The sequence below is a fragment of the Aphelocoma coerulescens genome, chromosome 5 (genome assembly GCF_041296385.1).
Source record: "Aphelocoma coerulescens isolate FSJ_1873_10779 chromosome 5, UR_Acoe_1.0, whole genome shotgun sequence".
NCBI classification, from domain to species: domain Eukaryota; kingdom Metazoa; phylum Chordata; class Aves; order Passeriformes; family Corvidae; genus Aphelocoma; species Aphelocoma coerulescens.
Window position 1 is genome coordinate 45,530,145 of NC_091019.1, and position 19,829 is coordinate 45,549,973.

General features: G+C 48.3%; 2 protein-coding genes across 4 annotated transcripts in view; both read right to left on the reverse strand.

The window, feature by feature from the left end:
• Positions 1-446: 446 nt before the first annotated feature.
• Positions 447-6,924, reverse strand: NGB (neuroglobin). Of its 2 annotated transcripts, XM_069016012.1 has the most exons (5): positions 6,739-6,924; positions 6,055-6,147; positions 5,291-5,402; positions 3,688-3,807; positions 447-2,554 (listed from the first exon to the last, which is right to left on the reverse strand). In XM_069016012.1, exons 1-5 carry the CDS (start codon positions 6,843-6,845, stop codon positions 2,408-2,410), a joined length of 579 nt encoding a protein of 192 aa, XP_068872113.1. In that variant the 5' UTR covers positions 6,846-6,924; the 3' UTR covers positions 447-2,407. The 2 variants fall into 2 exon arrangements, with proteins under 2 accessions (XP_068872113.1, XP_068872114.1); XM_069016013.1 differs by lacking the exon at positions 6,055-6,147 and having other exon boundaries at positions 6,739-6,923.
• A 9,232-nt stretch (positions 6,925-16,156) lies between these two features.
• Positions 16,157-19,829, reverse strand: part of POMT2 (protein O-mannosyltransferase 2) — a 28,125-nt gene continuing 24,452 nt past the window's right edge. For both annotated transcript variants that reach the window (XM_069017960.1, XM_069017961.1), the window contains exon 21: positions 16,157-19,444. In XM_069017960.1, coding sequence (XP_068874061.1) covers positions 19,339-19,444 — 106 coding nt within the window. In that variant the 3' untranslated portion in view covers positions 16,157-19,338. The remainder of the gene's footprint in view (positions 19,445-19,829) is intronic.

Sequence of the window (19,829 nt, forward strand, 5' to 3'; positions counted from 1 at the left end):
CTCTATGGAGCCAGACAGGACTTCTCTACGAGGCCATGCTCTGCTGCTGCAGGTGACCAGCAGTGGGTGACCAGCAACAGGTGAGCCAGTGCTATGTCAAAAAACAAAAGCAGAAGCTGAACAACAGGAGATTTTTAAGATGATGGCTTAAAATTCTAATTCCATTAGAGATTGTTATACTTGAAGGGTCTGAGCAATCAGTGGCAGGGTGCCTTTTAGCCCCTCCACTGCTGACCCATTCAATCACCAGGCACAAAAAACTCCCAATAGGCTTTTGCTGCTGGATGCTTTCTCATGTCAGTCAAGCTGCACTACACAAGTGCTCCTGGTGACCAATCTCCAAAGCTGGAATCAACAAGAAACCAGTAAACCCCTCTCTGTCATCCTTTTTTTCAGGTCTGCTTAGGCCTTTTATATTAAAATAAACACAAGGCATCACAAAGGGCTAAGACTCACTGTTGTTCTTTAATAAACAGTACAGCTGGGTATAAGAGGCACACAGACTAGTTCAGTTCTCTTGGGAGTTACACAAAATGTGGCACAGAAGAGCAGAAGACAAGGAGCTGGGAAGGCTAGAGGGAGCAGGGGTGGTTTGGGCAGTAACACCCACACCCCACCCATCACACAGCTGCGTACTTGTCACACGGAGCCAGAAGGTGTCCCACTCCCACAATGCTGAAGGCTGATGCCCCATAACAGGGTTGCAAAGATGACATCCCCATTCTCAAACCCTCCTGCCCCATATCATGCTGTCAAAGTTGTGTCTCACCCCACCCCCAGCTCCTCCATCCCTTACTGCCAGTTGCAAGGGAGGACCTCACCTGACCCAGCTGATGGAGAGAGCCATGGGCCAGGACACACACCACGACACTGCAGGGCTGCAGAGGCAGAACACAGTCCCATGGGGAGGACAAGGAACATGGGGATGTTCACTGCCTGTTTCACACCTATTAGCTTGCCTCCCAAACACAGCTGGAGGGCTCTTTGCGCCCATGTCTACCATCAGGCCTCATGGCAGGGAGCTAGAGATCCATCTCACAGGGCACCCCATCATCCCCTCCATGGCATGGGCCTAGAAGACCTGTTACATTGAGCAGAGAGCCTTCTCGTGCCCCAGAGTGAAGGACATCTGAGAATAGGAGGAATGTATCTCCAGAACAGGACCGTGTCAGACCTCAACACCAGGCTCCTCCTGTCCTGAAGAAGAAGCAACAAAAGAGGTGCTGCCTGTAACTGAATAATTGCTCCATGTCCTTGCTCTGGAGCTAGTGGTGGCTAGAAGCGTGGTTCTGCTTGTTCCACAGCGACTTCCCTATAAAGATGAACTCTTCCTCAAAGCACTCACATTCAACCCCCTCGCCAGAGCCCTCAGGTGCTGCCTCTCAGCAATTCTCTGGGATTTCTTCTAGCAGATGCTCTCTCCTCAGTCCTATGAGGGTGAGGAACTCTGCAGATGGGTACTGTGAGCAGCTGGGAAGTGCTCCAGATTCTGACAGCATCAGCAGAAAGATTCCAGCTATGCTTCCTCTGGCCAAGAGCCAGAATTTCTGGAAGTTGTTGCTATGGCACGATTGCAACCTTCATTTTTATTTTAAGACATCTTTTCCTTGGATTTACTTTATTTTCCTTAACATAAACAAGTAAACAGACACTGCTGCTGCTGCTGCTGCATTTCAGATGGCTCTAAGGTTAAGCCAACTGGCCAAATCAACACAAAGCCTTTCAGCTGGCAGCCCAGCCCTGCCAAATGTAGTCTCATCTTTGGATTAATGTGACACCACTGCCTGAAGTGTCCCTAGGAAACCTACTGGGTTGTGGCCAACCTGACAGGGGGAAAAGCCAGGGATCCCATCCAGATCAGAGGCAAGGCAGAAGAAAGCACTGGGATTAACCATCTGGTAGTAATGTGTTGGTGAAGGGAGAGAGGGAAAACTCTGCTGCCACAGCTGAACCAGGTACAGCAGTGCAGGAGGACTGAGGAGTGTCAGACCTGGCAGGTAAAGCACAGCAAACAGGGTTTCAGGCAAATAAGCCCAAGAGGCCTATGCCAGCTGTCACCTAACTAGGGTGGGTGCAAGAGGAGGGAAGATGAGCAAGCTGAAAACCAGAGTAGGTACATGGGTGGTGGTGCTCCCTAAGGAACTCGAGGCAGGGTGGCACCTGTGCTGTGGCACTGCCAGGCCTTGCTGCAGGGATACACCCTGCCAGCCCTTAGCAAAGGCAGAGACACGCTCGTGTTGAAGCAGGGTGAAATCACGGGAGAGCCCCGCAGCACGTGTGAGCGTGGAGACAGCCATGGGCTGGTGCACACAGGGAGACAGAGGTGGGAGGAGGCAGAGAGTGTGGCATGAGTGCTCCCGGTGCTCGGGACTGCTGCATGGTCACGGACAGGGATGGCTGGCAGGATCTAGTCCCCTTCTGGAAGGGTCTCCCAGCCACGTTGCATGGCTTTCACCACAGCATTGTAGAGTTTGCTCCAAGCTTCCTGCACCTCTGGGCTGAAGGCAGCACCAAGGCATTTTTCCAGCATGTACAGCAAGGACTCGCCGACAGTCTGCAAACCAAACAGGGTGATGTCAAGCTCAGCACCAGAGGATGATATGCAGTCTCTTGTCCCCCTTCGTCACCTTTTTTGACTTCTGCCAATGCAGGGCACCTGCTCCTCTTCCACCAGCAGTACCAGGCCCCTCCAGTCCCTGGCTGGTCAGAGGGGGCCCGGAACCAGCCCACGTCATCCCCTTCCCCTGCCCTATGCTGGCCCTCACCATGGATGAGTGGGGAGTGGAAGTGAGAGAGCAAAAGCTGACACTGCACATGTAACACTGGGGGAAAGGTACACATCCAATTTCTGTGGCTCCCAGGTGCAGGTAGCTGGCCCTATCCCTTGGCACAGCAGTGGAGCAGCAGAGCTGAGCAAGGCCCTGATGTCAGGAGAGTGGGTCAGACCCCACACTGCCTCAAGCCTCTCAGGCTTCTCCACTGGGCACTGCTCCTCACAGAGCAGCCCCATGCAGGAGCACCCCCACACTGCAGGGCTGGTGGGGATCACTACCCCGAACAAAAGGACCCTGCTCCCTCTGAAGTGAACAAAAGCCAGCAATATCGGGAATGATATTCCATGATAACTGTGATAACTGTGTGTTGGTTAGAAAGCTTTTCTTGAACCTGCTGCATTCCTGTCCATGCTTGATGGCAGGAGAGGAGTAATCAAGGGTTTAATATGGAAGATGCTCAGGTTTTATTGCCATCGAGGAAGCAGGGGCTGAGGTGCAGTAACCCCATCCCAGTGCAGACACAGAGAGGTGAATGCTCCCTTTTCCAGGTGGGGTGAGGTGTGCCCAGAGCATTAGATGCAAAGGATCCAGGGCAAAGGCTGAGCCTGCAACCCTGTGGCACGGAAGAGACTGCAGTGTCCTAAACCATTGTCCTCTTCAAACAGTGGAAATGCCTTGCTCCCATCTGTCCTTTCTGCCTGGGCTTACTGGGCAAGCGCAGAAAACAAGGGGAGCTCAAGGGTTCCCCTCATTGGTGCAGTGTCACTACATTGGTATCAGCACCTTGGACAGGCTGCCCTGAGCCACTAGCTTTCTCTCCAGACAGCTGGACCCAGAAGAAGGATGGGGACAGCTGAGGGTTGCAGGCAGGGGTGAAAACACAGCCATAGCGGGACAAGAGAGGACACCTCACCGAGAAAGACTCAACCTTCACACCAACTGCCTGGTGCTTCTTGCCAAGGTTGCACAGATACTCTTCCAGGCAGGACAAGTTCTCCAGGTGGCTCACAGCAGCATCAATCACCAGCATCACCTAGTGCAGGAGCAGAAAGGCAGAATGGCATTAACAGAAAGGTTCTGCTTCCCTTCCAGAGGAAACAAAGTGTCTGACCCTCTACTTCACCCTTGTCAGCCTGACCCCCTCCCAGCCTAGATGCCCTCTGAGCTTTCCCTTGCTCTACTGTGATGTGTGTGTTGTATCAGTGAGGCTGGCAGCAGCACACACCACAACCTTCCAACCAGAGTTGCATAGCAAGCAGCACTGCCGACCACCCTGTCCCAGAGGGGATAAACAGCCCTACAGCAGAGCAGTTGCAGGTTAAGACCTAATGCTGATGCAATCATTACAGCTCCTAGGACCGCAGGACAATTGCATGGGAACCCCAGAAGTTGCTAGGACTAGAGTTTCCAGTTAGAACTTGCCAAAATGGTGCAATTGTGAATAAGGCAACTCCAATTCTAAGATCAGCCAAGGTATTTTGAAGAGATGGGGTGGAAACTACAGCCAGATCTCTTGACGTGGTCTGGTAAAACACATACCATAATCTCCCAGGAGCATTAACAGCCACATGGAAACAGGACAGAAAAGATTTAATGAAGGATGAAGGGAACAGACACACCAGATTAGAAGAAGAGATTAAAGCCAGGGCATGGTTACCTTAGCAAAGCCAAGAGGTGATAGATTTGTGCTCTATAATTTCAACAGGCAATTTATCTCCAACAAGAGCAAAGACCTATTTCAGCTCAAGGCAATAATCTTAACTTTGCCAATAAAGAGAGGCTGGAAAATAACAAAAAGCTTGCAGCTATCAGAGGAGCTCAGTCCTGAAACAGCCTCTGCACAAGGAATAAAGACAGGCAAGCAAAGCACCGAACTGGTTTAAAGATGGAACCAGGCAGTTTGTGAAGGCATCTGCAAGCCAAGGCTGAGCTCTGCCCCAGCGTGACTGCACTTCAGGGTTCAGCAAAGGGTCTCTGCTGACCAGGTGTACTTCTATGCATGCCTGAGCCTCTCCTCACCATTGCTCCTTTCTCTGCTTTGGGGGGAGGTGAGTGTGTACTGCAGCACTCCCTCAGAGACTCTCTCACCAACAGCCTCTCCATAGCAGTGGGTCCAGGGTAGCCTGGCCCACTGCCCAGCTCTGTGCCACCTCCTGGTCAGCGAAGCAGAGGGCTTCAGTCATCATCTGGACAGAGGTGAGCTCTCTGGTAGGCACCTCCATGGTAGGGGAAGGACTCTTTCAGCTTTCACAGGAAGCAATCCACTCTCAGATGAGGGCATGGAAATCAGCATGGTGCCTCTTAGCCACCATAATCTGCATTCTCGTCCCTTCCCTGCTGTTGTAGGACACTTTGTCCTGGCCTTCTGCTAGCATGAGCAATGCCTGCAGTTACCATCTCAGAAGGAGACTTCCCATGCATTCCCTGGTCAGACACACCACAGTCCCAAATCATTGCCTAAGGGTTTCTTCCTCCATGAAGGCTGTGCTCCAGCCATGCCACAGCCCATCTCTCACCTTCCTGATATGATCCAAGAACTCAGGGGCAGAGAGGCACTCCTGAGGGCTGGCAAACTGCTTGCAGTTGTACTGGAAAAGGGGCAGCAGGTCAGGATCCAAGTCAAACAACCTGCAACAAGAAAGAATGCCCCATTTTCTCATTTCCTCAGGTTTACCTGAAGTCCCGTTCACCCCATCAGCAGCACACCCACAGCCCACTTCTGCCTCCCTTCCCACCTACTGATCCCTCCCCCCCTGTAAAAGATACAAAAGTTATGAAAAATTTTAGTTTGGGGCAATCCAGATTACCTATAGACAAAAACCTTTCTTTTTCTCTAGCCCATAGCCCCAGCTCTTGGATACATATTCATGGCACCTGAGAACTAGTCTCAGCCCTCTGGAGTTCCTCACAGCCTGGCCCTTCTCCCCAAAGTCTTGGTTGTTGTGTCAACTCCTCCCATTCCCACTTTTTGAACCCCAAAGGTGCCAAATCAGGGAAGGCCTCCAAGCTCCAGCAGCCATCTGGACAAAGGGGGGCATGTAAAAGCTCAGCTGATGCCCCACTCGACACCATCACCAGCTCCTATCTCCTCTCTCCCCGCCCCCTGCCCCTGTATGCCAGGCACATATGGGACTCAGTAGCAGCCACCCAGGTAGGTATAACAGGCCATCAGTAATTCAGGCAAGACGGTCTCTCTTCTTCTCATCCTGCATATTAAAACACTGCATCCCTCTCCCCCCACATTGTTGTCACTGCCCTGGTAGATCTGGATCCCACTCACTCCAGAAGCTGCTCATCAACTCTCCAACTGTCCTTTTCAAGCGACTTTTCATTGATTTTTCCTTTTTTCTCTTCACATAATTGGTACATTAATCTGCTTAGGAGAGGCAAGAAGCTGGGTATCAGCCATTGCACCCGGCACACCATTTCCTCTGCCCTGCGACTGAATCTTCCCTGTCGGCCAGGTCTGTGTCTGGGGCTGCACAGCACTTCCCTGATCAGGGAACTACCGAGCGGCCCCTTCCACACTCTCCCCAAAGCCAAGCGGACACACAGCCCTTCGAAGAGCAGAAGTCGCGGTGACAAGGCAGGGGATGGGTGGGCAGAAACGCACAAAACCTGCCCGCCGCTTTTCTCTCACTCTCCGTCTCCTTGTGGCAAAGTTCTCACTCGCGAAGGGTGGGAAAGGTAGGGCAGCAGCGAGGAGCGGAGCCCAGCCCTGCCCCACGCCGCTGCCCCACGGCACCTGCGGCTCGGCGGCGGAGGGGCTTCGGCTCCCCGCGGACCCCAGCCACGGGAAGGGAGAGAGGCCGGGGGAGGGGAGCCGGCCACGCGCCTTCGCCGAGCACAGGGAAGCGTTTCTCTCCAAGAAGCGGAGCCCGCCCGTCCATCCCTCCCGCACGGGTCGGGGCGGGCGGGCAGGAGGCCGGGACCGGGGTGCCGGTGGCCGCATCGCGCCGCTCACCTGGTGAAGAGGACGAGGCCGTGCTGCACCGGGCTGCCGCTCACCCGCTGCCAGCTCTCCCGGATCAGCGCTCGCTGCCCGCCCGACAGCGGCATCCCGCTCTCCATGGCGGGGGCCCTGCCCCTCGCCGCCCGAGGCGAGGCGAGGCGCTGGTGCCGCGGCTCCGCGGGCTCAGGGGCCGGCGAGCTGTGGCCGCCCGCCCCTCGCTCCGCCGGGGGGGTGCCGGCGCTGCCCCCGCGCCCCCCGGGGGTCCCGCCCCCGCCGTGGCCGCACCCGCGCTCCGCCCGCCGGCACCGCCGAGCCCCGTGGACACTCTGCCCCACCGCGGCTGCCCCGGCCGGGGAAGGAAGAGCTCACCGAGTATTTCCCACTCGGGAGAAGGAAGGAAGGAAGGATGGAAGGAAGAAAAAAGAAATTTAGAATGCCCAAAGTTCCCTATCCCGGGGCCGCGGGGCAGAGCAGAAAGTTCAGCTGGTTCACGGTTGACATTTCCTGTCGTCCTGATTTTACGATTGAAGCAACAGGGCAGAGCCCTGCCAGCGAGGAGACCACCGGGACCCGGCCACCTTCGCTCACCATCAGCACAGCTCCCTCTGAGTGTAACTTTGCTTGGGAGGGCCTCAGCGATGCTCCACAGCATCCTCTTGCTCTTGGCCACTTCCACTGAGACTCTGGATGCCACGCAGCCACCTGCTACCTCCACAGGAAGATGCAGCCTAGACACTGCAAGGTACGTGTCTAATTTAAGGCTAATTATGCCAGCTGAACCAGGCAAAGTTGTTAATAGCAGATGAGAAGACATGTCATCTTTGTCAAATGTGTTCAGGATGCACAGATTCTCTTTATCTTTACTGTTCAGACACTTCTTAATCTGGCGCCAGGATTTATTCAGCACAGAGGAGAAACAAAGCAAGAAAAGGCAAATGAGGTCTCAAGCAGCACAAGGGAAGTCAGGAAAGTTAAGGTTTCCAGAAGGATGAGAGCAATACAAAAGTGCAAATATTACTGAACCATCACAGTCTGCACCAAAATAACAATTGTTTGGATCTTATTACAAGTTCTGCTTCTGTACATCAGACTTATTTCTGGTAATCAGGAGAAATGACAGCAGCCTCCAACCCATCCCAGGAGTGCATTGACTCAATGTAGGCAGAAAGGAGACTCTTCTGAAAACATTCCCTGGGAGGAGACAAGTTCAAAGGCACAATGTTATGTTCTCAGCCCCAGCTTGTCTCCCAGGGGCCTTTCTCCTACAGAGCTGGAGTGACAGCACTGACTGCAGTGACAGCAGGAAGCCACCCGAGACGGCTCTGCAAGTGCCAGAATAAATTACCTGTTCTCTCAGGATTTTGAGACCTTGCATTCCCAGCACAAACCAGATAAGATGCTGCATAGGAAAAGCTCCACATGCAGTAAAGGAAGCTGAAGAACCCTGTTCTGAAGTTGGGTGCTTGAAGGAAGAGTGCAAGAAACTCAAAAAAAAAAAAAAAAAAAGGAACTGTCAGATGGGACTAAGGAGTCAAATAAAACAGCATCTTAACTGTGTGGTTTCAAAGGGCATTTTCACACTGATGATAAGTCACTGCGATGATAACCGCTGAAGCTGCAAGGAGCCTGAAAGGGCAGCTGGGAGAGCAGCGGGAAATACAGGGTTAATCCGAACAGGGCGGAGAAGACCAGCCCTGCAGAGCCAACGCAAACATTAACCTTTAGCTATCTTACGGCTGATCGAGCGAACCAGCAACAAGCAAGAAGTGTCATCATATGTCATCTGTGCAAGGTACTCTGACATTTCAGCCGATTGTCACAACCACACAGACGTGGAGCTTCACCAGAGCCTGGCTGGACAGTTCAGCCTGGCCCTGCTAACAATAAAGGGTACAACAGATAGGCAGTGGAGTGCTGCCAGGGCACTGGAAAGGAGCATGGAGAGTCATCCCAGGCCACGGGATACTGAGGAGCAGAGTTGAAGCACATATGTACAGTCAGAGCAGCAACCAAGGCTGATTATTTGCCTAGCAACATTTTCAATATATTCAGAGCTGGCTGATAGTGGAGGAAGAGAAAATCAACAAAAGCAAGTTGTAGTTAACAGAGATCAGTTCCTGAAGATTTGTTGGGATGTGGAACACCTTTTCTCCTGTCCACATAGGGCACCATATCAGCTACTCTATCCCAGGGTAACAAGAAAGTACAGGTTTAGCCATTGTTCCTGATGTAAAGGGTGTCTCAGACAATAGCAGTGAAGCCATGATGGCAAAAGAAAATGGTGGCTCTTGTCCAAAATGTTCCCCCCTGCACCTTCTCTCAGCAATGAGAGTGCTGAGCCTGATATGCCTTCCTTCCATGGAAAATATGGGTGGCCTCAGCTGATGAAAGGGGCAATGGTCTGGCCAAATTCCCACCCACCTCTTGGTACCCAAACCCCAAATAGATATGACACACAGCAGAGTCCAAGAACTCTTCCCTGCCCTCCAGCAACAGCTCTTTCTGGGCAGGATACATTCAGGAGCAGTTTCCCTATCTTCCCTGATCATCTGAGCAGTGAATCCATCCCTTTGCTGCCTTCTGGCATGGATGCATCTCCACTCTCTTAAATAAACCCAGCATTTTTCCCCCTGTGGCAGCACAGGTCTTCCTGCACAGGAAGAAGGATCTGCAAGGAGGGACTTGAGATGGCATACAGGGAGAGCTCAGGGATAAGAAACATCCAAACCACCAACCAAATGAATTAAAAGACCGAGGGTTTGGGAGAGACGGTGCTCTTGCCTGTGTGCAAAGCAGCTTCTCTCTTGCAGCTACAAGGCTGTCAAGAGTTCCTCCTGCTGTCACAGCACTGAGGTGCTGAGAGCACAAGTCAAGTCCAGAGAGGATTTAAGCACAAGGAAGCAAACAAGAAAACCTCTCTTCTTGTTCCAAATGTTTTGTGAGCCCTCAAGCACAAGAATCTCAGCAAGAGGTTGAGAACTGCAGATGTTTCCATGGTCTGAGGGTTTTCTGTGATGGTTCCCAGCTCCCTTGGCTCCACGTACCTAACCTGGCAGTTCAGCTCTTTTCTGAGCTGCTCTTGGATTTCTGCAAGACCGTCCCTGGAACTCTCATGAGTGAAGAACAAATAGGTCAGCAGCACAGACTGCTCCAAAATCATTGGTAGACCACTTGAAGAAAGGGGAGGGAGGTTTTCGGAGAAATTCGCTGACATGCAAAGAGGATAAGAATGCTCTTTTGTGCTTTGGGAGAACACAAATTTATAATCTTTTTAGTTTGCAGTGGGTTTCATTATTGTAATCTACAGCTGCTTCATGTTACAGCACCAACACTCAACTTCCCTTGCCAAGTGTCAGCTTTACTTGTTCAGTGCCTCAGTTTACCCACATGGAAAGAAAGTTGCCCAGTCTCGTGAAACAGTGTGGCAGAAGTAGGAACAAGCTTGCAAATGCCAGTCCCCAGCCCAGTACTCCGGGTTCACAGCACCTGGAGAACAATCCTCCCTCCCCAGGGAGGCCCTATCTGCCCGGCCCAGGGGTGACTGCTTTGCACATGCTGCTGTGGCACTGTCAATTTTCATCCCAGCTGCTGCACTAACAATCCCGTATCTCCCTTTGAAGTCCTGCTCATTTCCAATTCTACATCTGTGAGTCTTCATGAATAATGACTCTGATCTATCTGCCTCAGGCTCCCTGCTCACTTAGGATACAGACTCCTGGGCTTGGCTAATCCCCTTTGTTTCCCCTTGTCCCCAGTCTCAAACCCAGAGATTATGACAGGTTCTCTTTTTCCCAGATTCTCATCACCATCCTCAGGTGGGAGCAGAAATCATGCAACGTTTCCCAAAGTCTTCTCAAGCTACCCCCCTTAGGCCATGGTGCGGCACAGCTCAGTAGCAAAGGAAGTCACGAAATATGGTTGCATAACAAGAATCAAAAGCGATACAGGAGATAATAATCTTGTCCATAAAATGATTAAGATGAGCTGCAGAGCTTGCTTGCTGCCACCATGACTGTGGAGAGAGCAGGGCAGCACTACCACCCTCACTGGTGCGGATCTAGGCTAAAGGGAGAGGGATAGGCAGTGGGACAAGGAGCAGAGCGAGGATTCAACAGCAGATTAAAATGAAAACTTTTTTTGAATTCAGTTTGCTAGACATCCCCAGGTTTACCTTGAATATCCTGTGGCCAGCTAGGGAATATCTGTACAGGCAGGTGAAAACAGTCCTGGGATGATCGGACATGAAGTGGTGAGAAAGGTCAAAGGGGATTACACTGAGCTGTCGGACCAGGTCTGGTACTTGTAGATGCTTAGACCTTACCCTAGATGTTATTCACCTTGAGCTCCCTAGCACAATGATAACCCAACACCACCAGGCTGATCTTCCAAGAAGCAACCTCTGCCTTTTGTAAATCACTCTACCAAAGTGAGTTCAAAGAGTTCAAGACCATGTCAGTCTCGACACACAAGCTGAATTTGGTCATAAGACCATAACAGCTCTGGAGGTATGCGCACCCCAAGCTGGTGGAATGCAAGCAAAAAGCTCTCCAGCCTCATTAGCTCAACATGGTGCTCTAGCTAATATGCCTGGCAACTTGGCAAGCATTGTGTTAGCACAGTTACTGGGCTTCTGTCCTATATAGGGATGGTGCATATGGTTTTGGATCTCCTTCCGATTGTCCTTATGCATCTGGACTGGCTCATCCTTCAGCTGCTGAAACACCATGGCAAAAGCTTGTAAAAGGATGCTTTATTCATTGTGGAGTCTCCTCTGTAGCTTCCCCCTGGACTTGTTTCAGAAGCACTGCTGGTCTCTCAAGTGCTCATTGATCGTCTTTTCTCTGATCTCCACACTCTGTTCTCCTCCTTGCAATTTAAACTGACGCTATTGATTAGGCCATCTCTTACAAACATTTGACCTACAGTATTTGTCTCCAGGAATAGCATTTTTTATATGACCTATTAAAACAAAGATTTTGTATTTTACTGCACCCATTCCTTCATGTCAGGGCTGTTCCAGCATTCCCATATCTCAGCTTTGCACTCAGCCATCTCAAAGCAAACCCCATGTATTTTTCCTTCTATGTGTGGGACACTTCTGGCTTGAGACCTTTTCCTCCTCACCTATCTAAGCCATTCCAGTTTTGGGGCTTTGTCAAAAATAATTCTCCAGTACAATGAGGAAATTTTCACCTACAAACTGCACTGCTGGACTCACCACTAAACCATGTCCCCAGGTGTCACATCTATGTGGTTTTGGTACACTTTAATGTATGGTAGTTCCACCACTTCCCTGGGCAGGCTGTTCCAATGCCTGGCCACACTCTGAGTGAAGAAATTTTTCCTTATATTCAAACTAAACCTGGCCTGTACAACTTGAGGCCATTTCCTCTCATCCTGTCCCTTATTACCTGAGAGAAGAGGCCAACCCCCACCTGGCTACAGCCTCCTTTCAGGTAGTTGTAGAGAGAGATAAGGTCCTCCGAGCCTCTTTTTCTTCAGGCTAAACAACCCCAGCTCCCTCAGCTGCTCCTCATGAGATTTGTGCTCCAGACCCTTCACCAGCTCTGTTGCCCTTCTCTGGACACACTCCAGTACCTCAATGTCTTTCTTGACGTGAGGGACCCCAAAACTGAACACAGGATTTGAGGTGTTGCCTCACCAGTGCTGAGAAGGGGACAATCATTGCCTTGGTCCTGCTGGCCACACTGTTTCTGATACAAGCCAAGAATGTACGATCTTACGCATGTTCACATTCTCTTCTTAACTGATTCTCCCCACTTCTCAGCTACTTGCATTCTCCACCTAGTAACTGAACAGTTATTGTCCCTAAAGCACTGCAAGGCACCAGCACACTGCCAGGGTGTGACTCAGCTGATCCAACACTGATGCTTTCATAAGGACACATAATCTAAACTCCCATTCTGATCAATGGAGAAACCCAGGTACTTCAAGACCACCTCATCCTAAAATATATGGAGAAAAAAATAGGTCAGGTGAATGAAGACTTAAGACTACCTTTTGTCAGCTTCATGACAACAAGATGACGGGCTTTGGATGCAATATAGAGATAAAGCAATGACACAAGAATGATAAAAACGGAAAAGCAATTTACAACTATTATAATGCTTGCTAGACTTACACCCTTTCTCTAAAGCACAGACTTTCTATTTCCAGAGTACGCTTTACATGGGCCAGAGTTACAGTTAGCAGTGGTGTATTAGAAAACAACTCCAAGGTGTTCAGCCACAATCCTAGGACATAAACCAGGCAGCAGTGGTGGGTGTAGTGAAGACGAAATCCCTATGATTTCAGCATACGGGCCTGGGGAGACTGATGGAAGACATGGTGCAGTTTGGGAAACCTTATGGGTAAACCGAAAAAAATGAGAAGGGAGTCATGGGAGATTGAGGGCCAAAGGAAGCAACTTGCATTGGCAGATTCTATTTGGTTAGAAAATAGAAGATTAAGAGGCATCTTGAAGACAGAGCACAAAATCTGTGTTAAAACACCAGGTTGTAAAAAAGCCTCATTCTTGTTGAGAAACAGATAACGGGCTGATGGCTGGAATCTAGAAGCCTACAAATCCGGAAGGTTCAAATCAAGTGGAAATTGGAAGCAGTCACCCATGTTCACCCACGTGAGATCACTTACCTGCAGAAAGAAGCCATTCTTCCTTTAGAGGGCAGTGAGAAGTAAAATTTTACTTCAGATATTATCAGATATTATCAGCATTTTACGAACAACACTTCCTTCTTTTTTGGTCATTTCCCTACATTCTAGCACAGCTTCTGTATCAGCAGTCCTCCCTTCCAGAACAATAGCCCTGATCAGACAACATCCAAAGACCAGCTTGCACTGTGTGAAACAATACAAGAAGTCAATAGGCTTTTCAGTAACCATTTAATAGCCTATTGTATCACCCTGTACAGGCCACAGTCCAGTTCCTAGCTGTGCTGGCTGTACTTCAGTAGCCCTCGGAACATGTCCAAACAGACTGGCTGGCTCTCCTCCAGCACTCATCTGGGCATCAATGCATAGTCCCAGATAAGGTGGCTGTATTTTTGTTTTTCCCATCTAGTTCCACCCCAAGCAACTCCTTATTACACTGTACTCAAAAGCATACCCCAGCCCCTCACTGCAGCCTTGTACAAAGCCAGAATCTGATTTTCAGTGTTTCAGTTTTATTACAGATTCTCGCATTTAGTTCACAGCAAGGGCCTCATTTGTACAAAACTGTGCACCAGTCTGGTGTTATGGACACCATGGCCTGAACACGACTTACAGAAAAATGTTGGGTTCCTGTATGAAGTGCTTGACCTGTCAGATGAAGTGTTTATAGGTAACCCGTCAGAAGCTTGATGAAAATACCCATTAAACAGACCTATTATACCTATTGACAATTTACCACATCTTTAATAGGGAGAAATAAACCTGCTTCAACAGACAGTACTTATTCTTGTCCAAATGTACCAGTTTCACTTTCTATTGTGCTTACCAACACATTGCTTGGATTGCAGTAAAATCTGATCTCCTAGAATTGCAGTCCAGCAACACTTGTGTGCTAAAAGCTGATGTACATCATCACTATCCTAGAATAAATTCTCCAATGGGTCCATTTAAAGTTCATGTTGTTACTTCAAGCATGTATGTGAGGAAGAGATGAAAGGGGGAAAAAAACCCACCCCAAGACCTAGACAAAAAGAGATTGCTTTAAAGAAGAGATATTTATTACAAAATTAAGTTCCAAATTCTACCTCATTTTCCATTATCACCTGTACAAAACACATTTATAGCTCAAGGGAACATTCTGCCATCTACACCATACGGTACAGTAATTGCACTGCAGTTAGAAGAATTCAGTTCATGGACAGATGCACGCATGCACCCACCGGCTGCATTAGTAAGAAAGGTCAGGATATAGGACAGAAGTACAGAAGAACCCCTCTCACTGTTTCTCCAAACTCTTGCTTAGCCAGGGGCAAGTTCTTCAAGGATGGCTCTAAACAGTGCCTCTTGTAAAACACAGTAAGCTCACTTGGCAAAGTTTTAGGGTCAATTACAAATTCAGCAGGAGTGGTATCTATGGTAATATGTCACCACTTCAGATATTACTCATGATAACCACAGCCCTTGACATTCAAGTAAAGAGCATAAAAAAGTTTAAAAAGTGAAGCAACTTGCAACCAACAACACAACCAAGATCTTAGTACTTCAAAGACAGAGAATTTTCAGTCCTGACTGCTTGCAGCCCACAGCCCCACCCCAAAGCGAGTATGCTACAGAGGTGGTGTTCTTATCCTCAGCCTTCCTTTCCCAGCAGGGAAGAGCCTTATGTTGTTCTAACAGTCCACACATTTTTGATTTCATGACACACTTGCCCATGTGTGGGGTTATGGGGTCACTTGCTGTAAAGGAGGAAAAAAGCAACCTTACCTACATTCCTCAGCCGGCAGAGACACAGGGCACTGCTAAGGAGGTTTTCACGCTGCCAGCAGGATCCTGAGAGGAGGAAACAGTGCTTGTGCACAGAGTGCCAACCCAGAGGGTCACTCAGTCACAGCATGGAAGGGAAGCTGCTCAGCACAGCAATGGAGAATTTCAGGTAAATGCCTTGTGTTTCCATGCTAACAGTTGGTTGGCTCTCAAGCCCCTTAAAAACAATTCTCTGAGGGATTCAGGAGGGATGGGAGGCAACTATCAAGTAACACATGTTTACCTTTCCATAAGAAGGTTCTGGTTTTGCTCTCAGTACATGTGACAGGTATTCATCCACTCAAGCTACTACAAGATGTCCTGTCCTACCCCTTCTTCCGGCACCTGTACGAAATGGATGCATAGCCCAAAAATTGGGGAAAGAAAAGACATGTCCTGTACTTGGGCATACTTCAAGAACCAGAAGGAAGGAGGAAGACATAAAAAAGTATATCCTATCAATGCCCTTTGTGCATCAATCAGCCTTTCCTATCAAGATGCAAAAAGAAAACCCTATACAGACTAGAGAGCGGTGGTGGCTCCCAGGGCTGCAAACAATGACAGCAAACAGTGATGACACAAAGTCCTCCACCTGGACCAAGAGCAACCTTGGCACAGAAATCTCCATTCAAATCCTCCTCAGAGTCACATCTGTGTCTCATAGCATGAGTAGTCCAGTTCCTGGAAATAGACCAGTCCCTGCTGCTGGAATAGATGTGTGTGTATCAATGTCCTGAAGCGACTGTTAACAGAAACCTTTTAAGATGGATGGATTGCTTAGGATAAAGCTAGATGAGCCTAAAGGCCCTCTATCTATCCTTCAGAGACTCAAGAGTTGAAAATAGAGTTTACACACAAAAAGAATTTGAAGCTGGGAATGTGGCAGCCTGCAGCTTTTTGTGATTTGAATCCATGGATACAGTTTGATGAAATACATTGTCAGTGATAAAAGGAGCCCTGTCAAGCAAGGTTCAAAGAGAGCAGCTGCTCCAGAGAACAGCACCTTTTGGCTTTAGAAAGCACTGTCAGCTATTTTCCACACGACTGGAGAGGACAACTAATGAGCAGCTCTCAAAACGAACCTGCACTCATTCCATAAGCCCAACCGGAAAAACTGAACCGAGGCAGCCCAAATTCCATCCTGAAAGTGAAGAGTGCCTTGCACCCACTGCCTCATGTCTGTACCACTCAGAGATTTCAAGACAGAGTCAGGAAGGGAATCCAAATTATTGTATTTTATTGACCTTACAAAATATCAGTTACTATTATGTTTCAACAATGGCCTGACAGGTTTTGTTTTAAGAAGCAAATACTGAAGGTCAGATTCTAACTAGAATAATTTTTCAGTATTTCTCTCCTGAAAGAAGACAGAGCTGCATCAATTTACACTTACTTGAAAACTCAGCCCTTGGAATCCAGAAGGTGCAGAGGAAATGTCTGCTTTTAGTCTTCAATGTAGACCTTTCAATCCTTTTAACTCCAATCAAAAATAAAAATTCTGCTGGAAGTTGCTCCCCCTTGTGGAACAGCTAGATTTTTTTTTCACTGTATGCCTCCACCCCCTTACCGGCACACAAGACCTAAGAAATAGATTAGTCTCAATGCCAGTCAAATGCTCCCAAGAGAATTTCTGAAGTGACAGACCTAAAGAAAAATAAACCTTTTGTCTGTATTGAAACAGAAGCTGGACTTGTGCATAGGAAGGTGGGATGGGAGCATGACATTTGCTGCCTTCAGCACTCAGCTGCCAATCCACATCCAAAAGATTATTAATAATAAAGGATGGAGGGACCCTAGCCAAGGAACAGACTAGTTCATCTTCCTCAGGCAGCTCCTACAAAACTGACCCCTTCATAATAACTGAAAAAAAACAAAGTTACTAACACAATTTTTGCATTCCCAAGGTTTAATCTGATGAATAAAGAGTGTTAGAAACTGTAATTCCAAAACACTCACAAGTTTCCTAGATTTTTTTTGTTATTAATGCTAAGGGGATGTGCTGGAAAGAACTCTGCACTTTAAATCATGGCTTTTGCCAGCTCTTCTGGCAAATCCTCCCCATGACAATGGACTACCTTAGGAAAAGCTTGTATTGAGGACAGCAATGTATTATAAAGTCAATAATCTCACCAAGAGTAGAAGATGCTGGATCACATTGCTACAAGGCAGCACTGCACTATCTGCCTTCCACATTACTAACAGTTAATTTGCTGCTGCTGTCAGATCTGGCAGATTCTGAAGAAGTTTGCAGCCTTCCCCCACATCCTTCTTGCCCATGTATCACCTCTGTGAACTCCTGGCATGCAGGTAGAAGCACTTCCTGCAATAACAGGTGGAAAAGAATCATCAAACCCAGCAGCTAATTATTGCAATGACTTCCCACCATGTATAAGCAGCAGGTGATCAACTCAAAACCTTCAGAACCAAAAGCACAGGTCCATCCCATCTGAGCTAGTACCTATAGGAGTCATCTTCTGGAGAGATGTGACATACCAAGCCAGAGCCTTACAAAAGCAAGCAGCTGCCTTACTGAACAATGCTATGGATCTCTACCAAAGAAGAATGAAAGCAAGTCTGACTGGAGTCTAGTCACGTCCCTCCCCCCACCCCGCACAACTATGCTAATGCAGCCCTTCTGTGTGGTAGGAAATGTACTGGAATCCAAGATTTGGTAAGAGAAATAAATGCACAGTCCATGTTTAAAGGCAGACACACCCACCTGCTGCTCTTCCTCTACCTGTAATTTTGATGCAAGGCTGTGAAGCAAAGCAAGAACTCTGAAATAGAAGGCATGAGTTCATTGAAACATACACAGAAGAGTTTTTCAAGTATTACTTCTTGAGATAGGAACGCAGCTGGGATCTAAGTGTCATTCACGTTGGATGCTACAAGGTAGCAACTTGAACTTCGACAACAAACTGACACTGGATAAAGAACAGGAAATAGAAAAAAAGGGACATCAATAAAAATAGACCTAACACAGGACGAAGGCACCTGATAAATCAAATTCTTCTTTCTTTGAAGGGGTGGATTCAACATCCAATGGCTCCTGACACTTCACAAAGAATTTTTGCCTGGCCTCACATTTCCTTGTCATTTGATGTTCAGCAGTCTACAGAAGGAACTTGTTCAATATGGGAATACACTGAGCAGATACTTTGGCACCAGCAGCCAGTTTTGCAGATGCCACATTGATTGAGGTGAAGCTTTCCCTTAAAAGCACAGGCACTGGCACTGAAATAGCTGGGAACAAAAGCTGAATGACAGCTGTCTGTAAGATTTCCAAGCTATCATTACAGTCTCTAGTACACCACCATGCTGGTCTCCACCGCGTACTGGGGCTGAAAATAAATCACCCACCATTTCCACTGTAATTTCTTTGGCAGCTTCAGACAGAACTGGAAAGAAGCTACAAAGAGCTGAACTGGAGCAGTCTGGCTCTGGAAACAGGCCTGCTAGGTGAGTTGTTTAAATGATTAAAGGTGACCAGAAAGCAAGGCAGTATACAGGGATAAACAATTTCCATCTCTGCAGAGGGCCTGTGAGACAGGCAAGGCACGATGGCTCAGGAGATTTCAAACAGACCCTTTCAGTCAAATTTTTTAAAAATTCAGGGTCAGAACAAAAAAACCTACAGACAGCCAAGGCAGGTAGAATGAAGGTCCCCAGATACAGTAAAAAAAAAAACTTCACCATAAGAAAAGTTGTTAATCATGATAAAAGTCCTATAGTGCTTCAAACTGTAGTAGTGCTTAGATTACAAGAAGGAAGACACACAAACTAATGGAGTGTACATGCAACCGCAGACAGCCTCCAACTTGTACTGGTCTGGCTGCTGGAATGCCACTGCTGTTTGACTGACATATACTGCTTCAAAGAATTAGCATTTAGGCAACCAGTTGTCCATTAATATAACCTAAGGATTCAGGACATGAATCTTTTAATTTAAGGGGACCTTCTCATCTTCTGCATCTTCCAATGCAGGCAGTGCAAACAAATGCCAAAGCTACAGGGTTACTATACCCCGAGTTCTCCAGAGAGGGCATTTTATAGTCACACGTCTTCAAAGCACCAGAATGAGCCTGACATGCAGTAGACCTCCTGTTTCTGATCCGCTGCTCCCAGGCTTCCTTTGCTCTAGAACTCCCAGGAGTCCATCCACCGGAGCCCTGCCATGGGACTGCTAGGGTCAGAGGCCATGGGTCCTATCATCCCATAGGACAGCGGATGGAAGAGGTAGAAGCTGTGGAAAGAGACCAAATGCCCATCAAACACAGCACAGTTTTCTGTCTCAAGAAGTTCGCAGCCTATGGGACCTTTCTCCTTGGGCTGCTCTAAGCTCTACTGGGGACCTTCTAATCTCTGCTGAACCCAATATACACAGTTTTATCACATGTGGTATTTTCTCTTAGAACCTAATAAAACTTACAACAATGAAAAATTTGCCTGTATTTGAGGAATATATCACCATCACGGGGATTAGAACCACAAACCACTGAAGGGTGGGTTTGCAGGAGCATAGAGTGTTCACACTGTGTGCTGTGACAAAAGAAAGATTCCCTGCAATGGCAAGATGTTCTTTAATGCATTACCGGGACACAGATCTAATCTAATCAAATGAATCTAAT

What these genes read in the sequence shown, in the direction of transcription:
- NGB (XM_069016012.1), bottom strand. Translation starts at nt 6,845, where the DNA reads ATGGAGAGCGGGATGCCGCTGTCGGGCGGGCAGCGAGCGCTGATCCGG. An exon ending in TCTTGGATCATATCAGGAAG is followed by an intron (nt 3,808 to 5,290) that starts GTGAGAGATGGG and finishes CTCCTGCACTAG; the next exon opens with GTGATGCTGGTGATTGATGC. An exon ending in TGAAGGTTGAGTCTTTCTCG is followed by an intron (nt 2,555 to 3,687) that starts GTGAGGTGTCCT and finishes TTTGGTTTGCAG; the next exon opens with ACTGTCGGCGAGTCCTTGCT.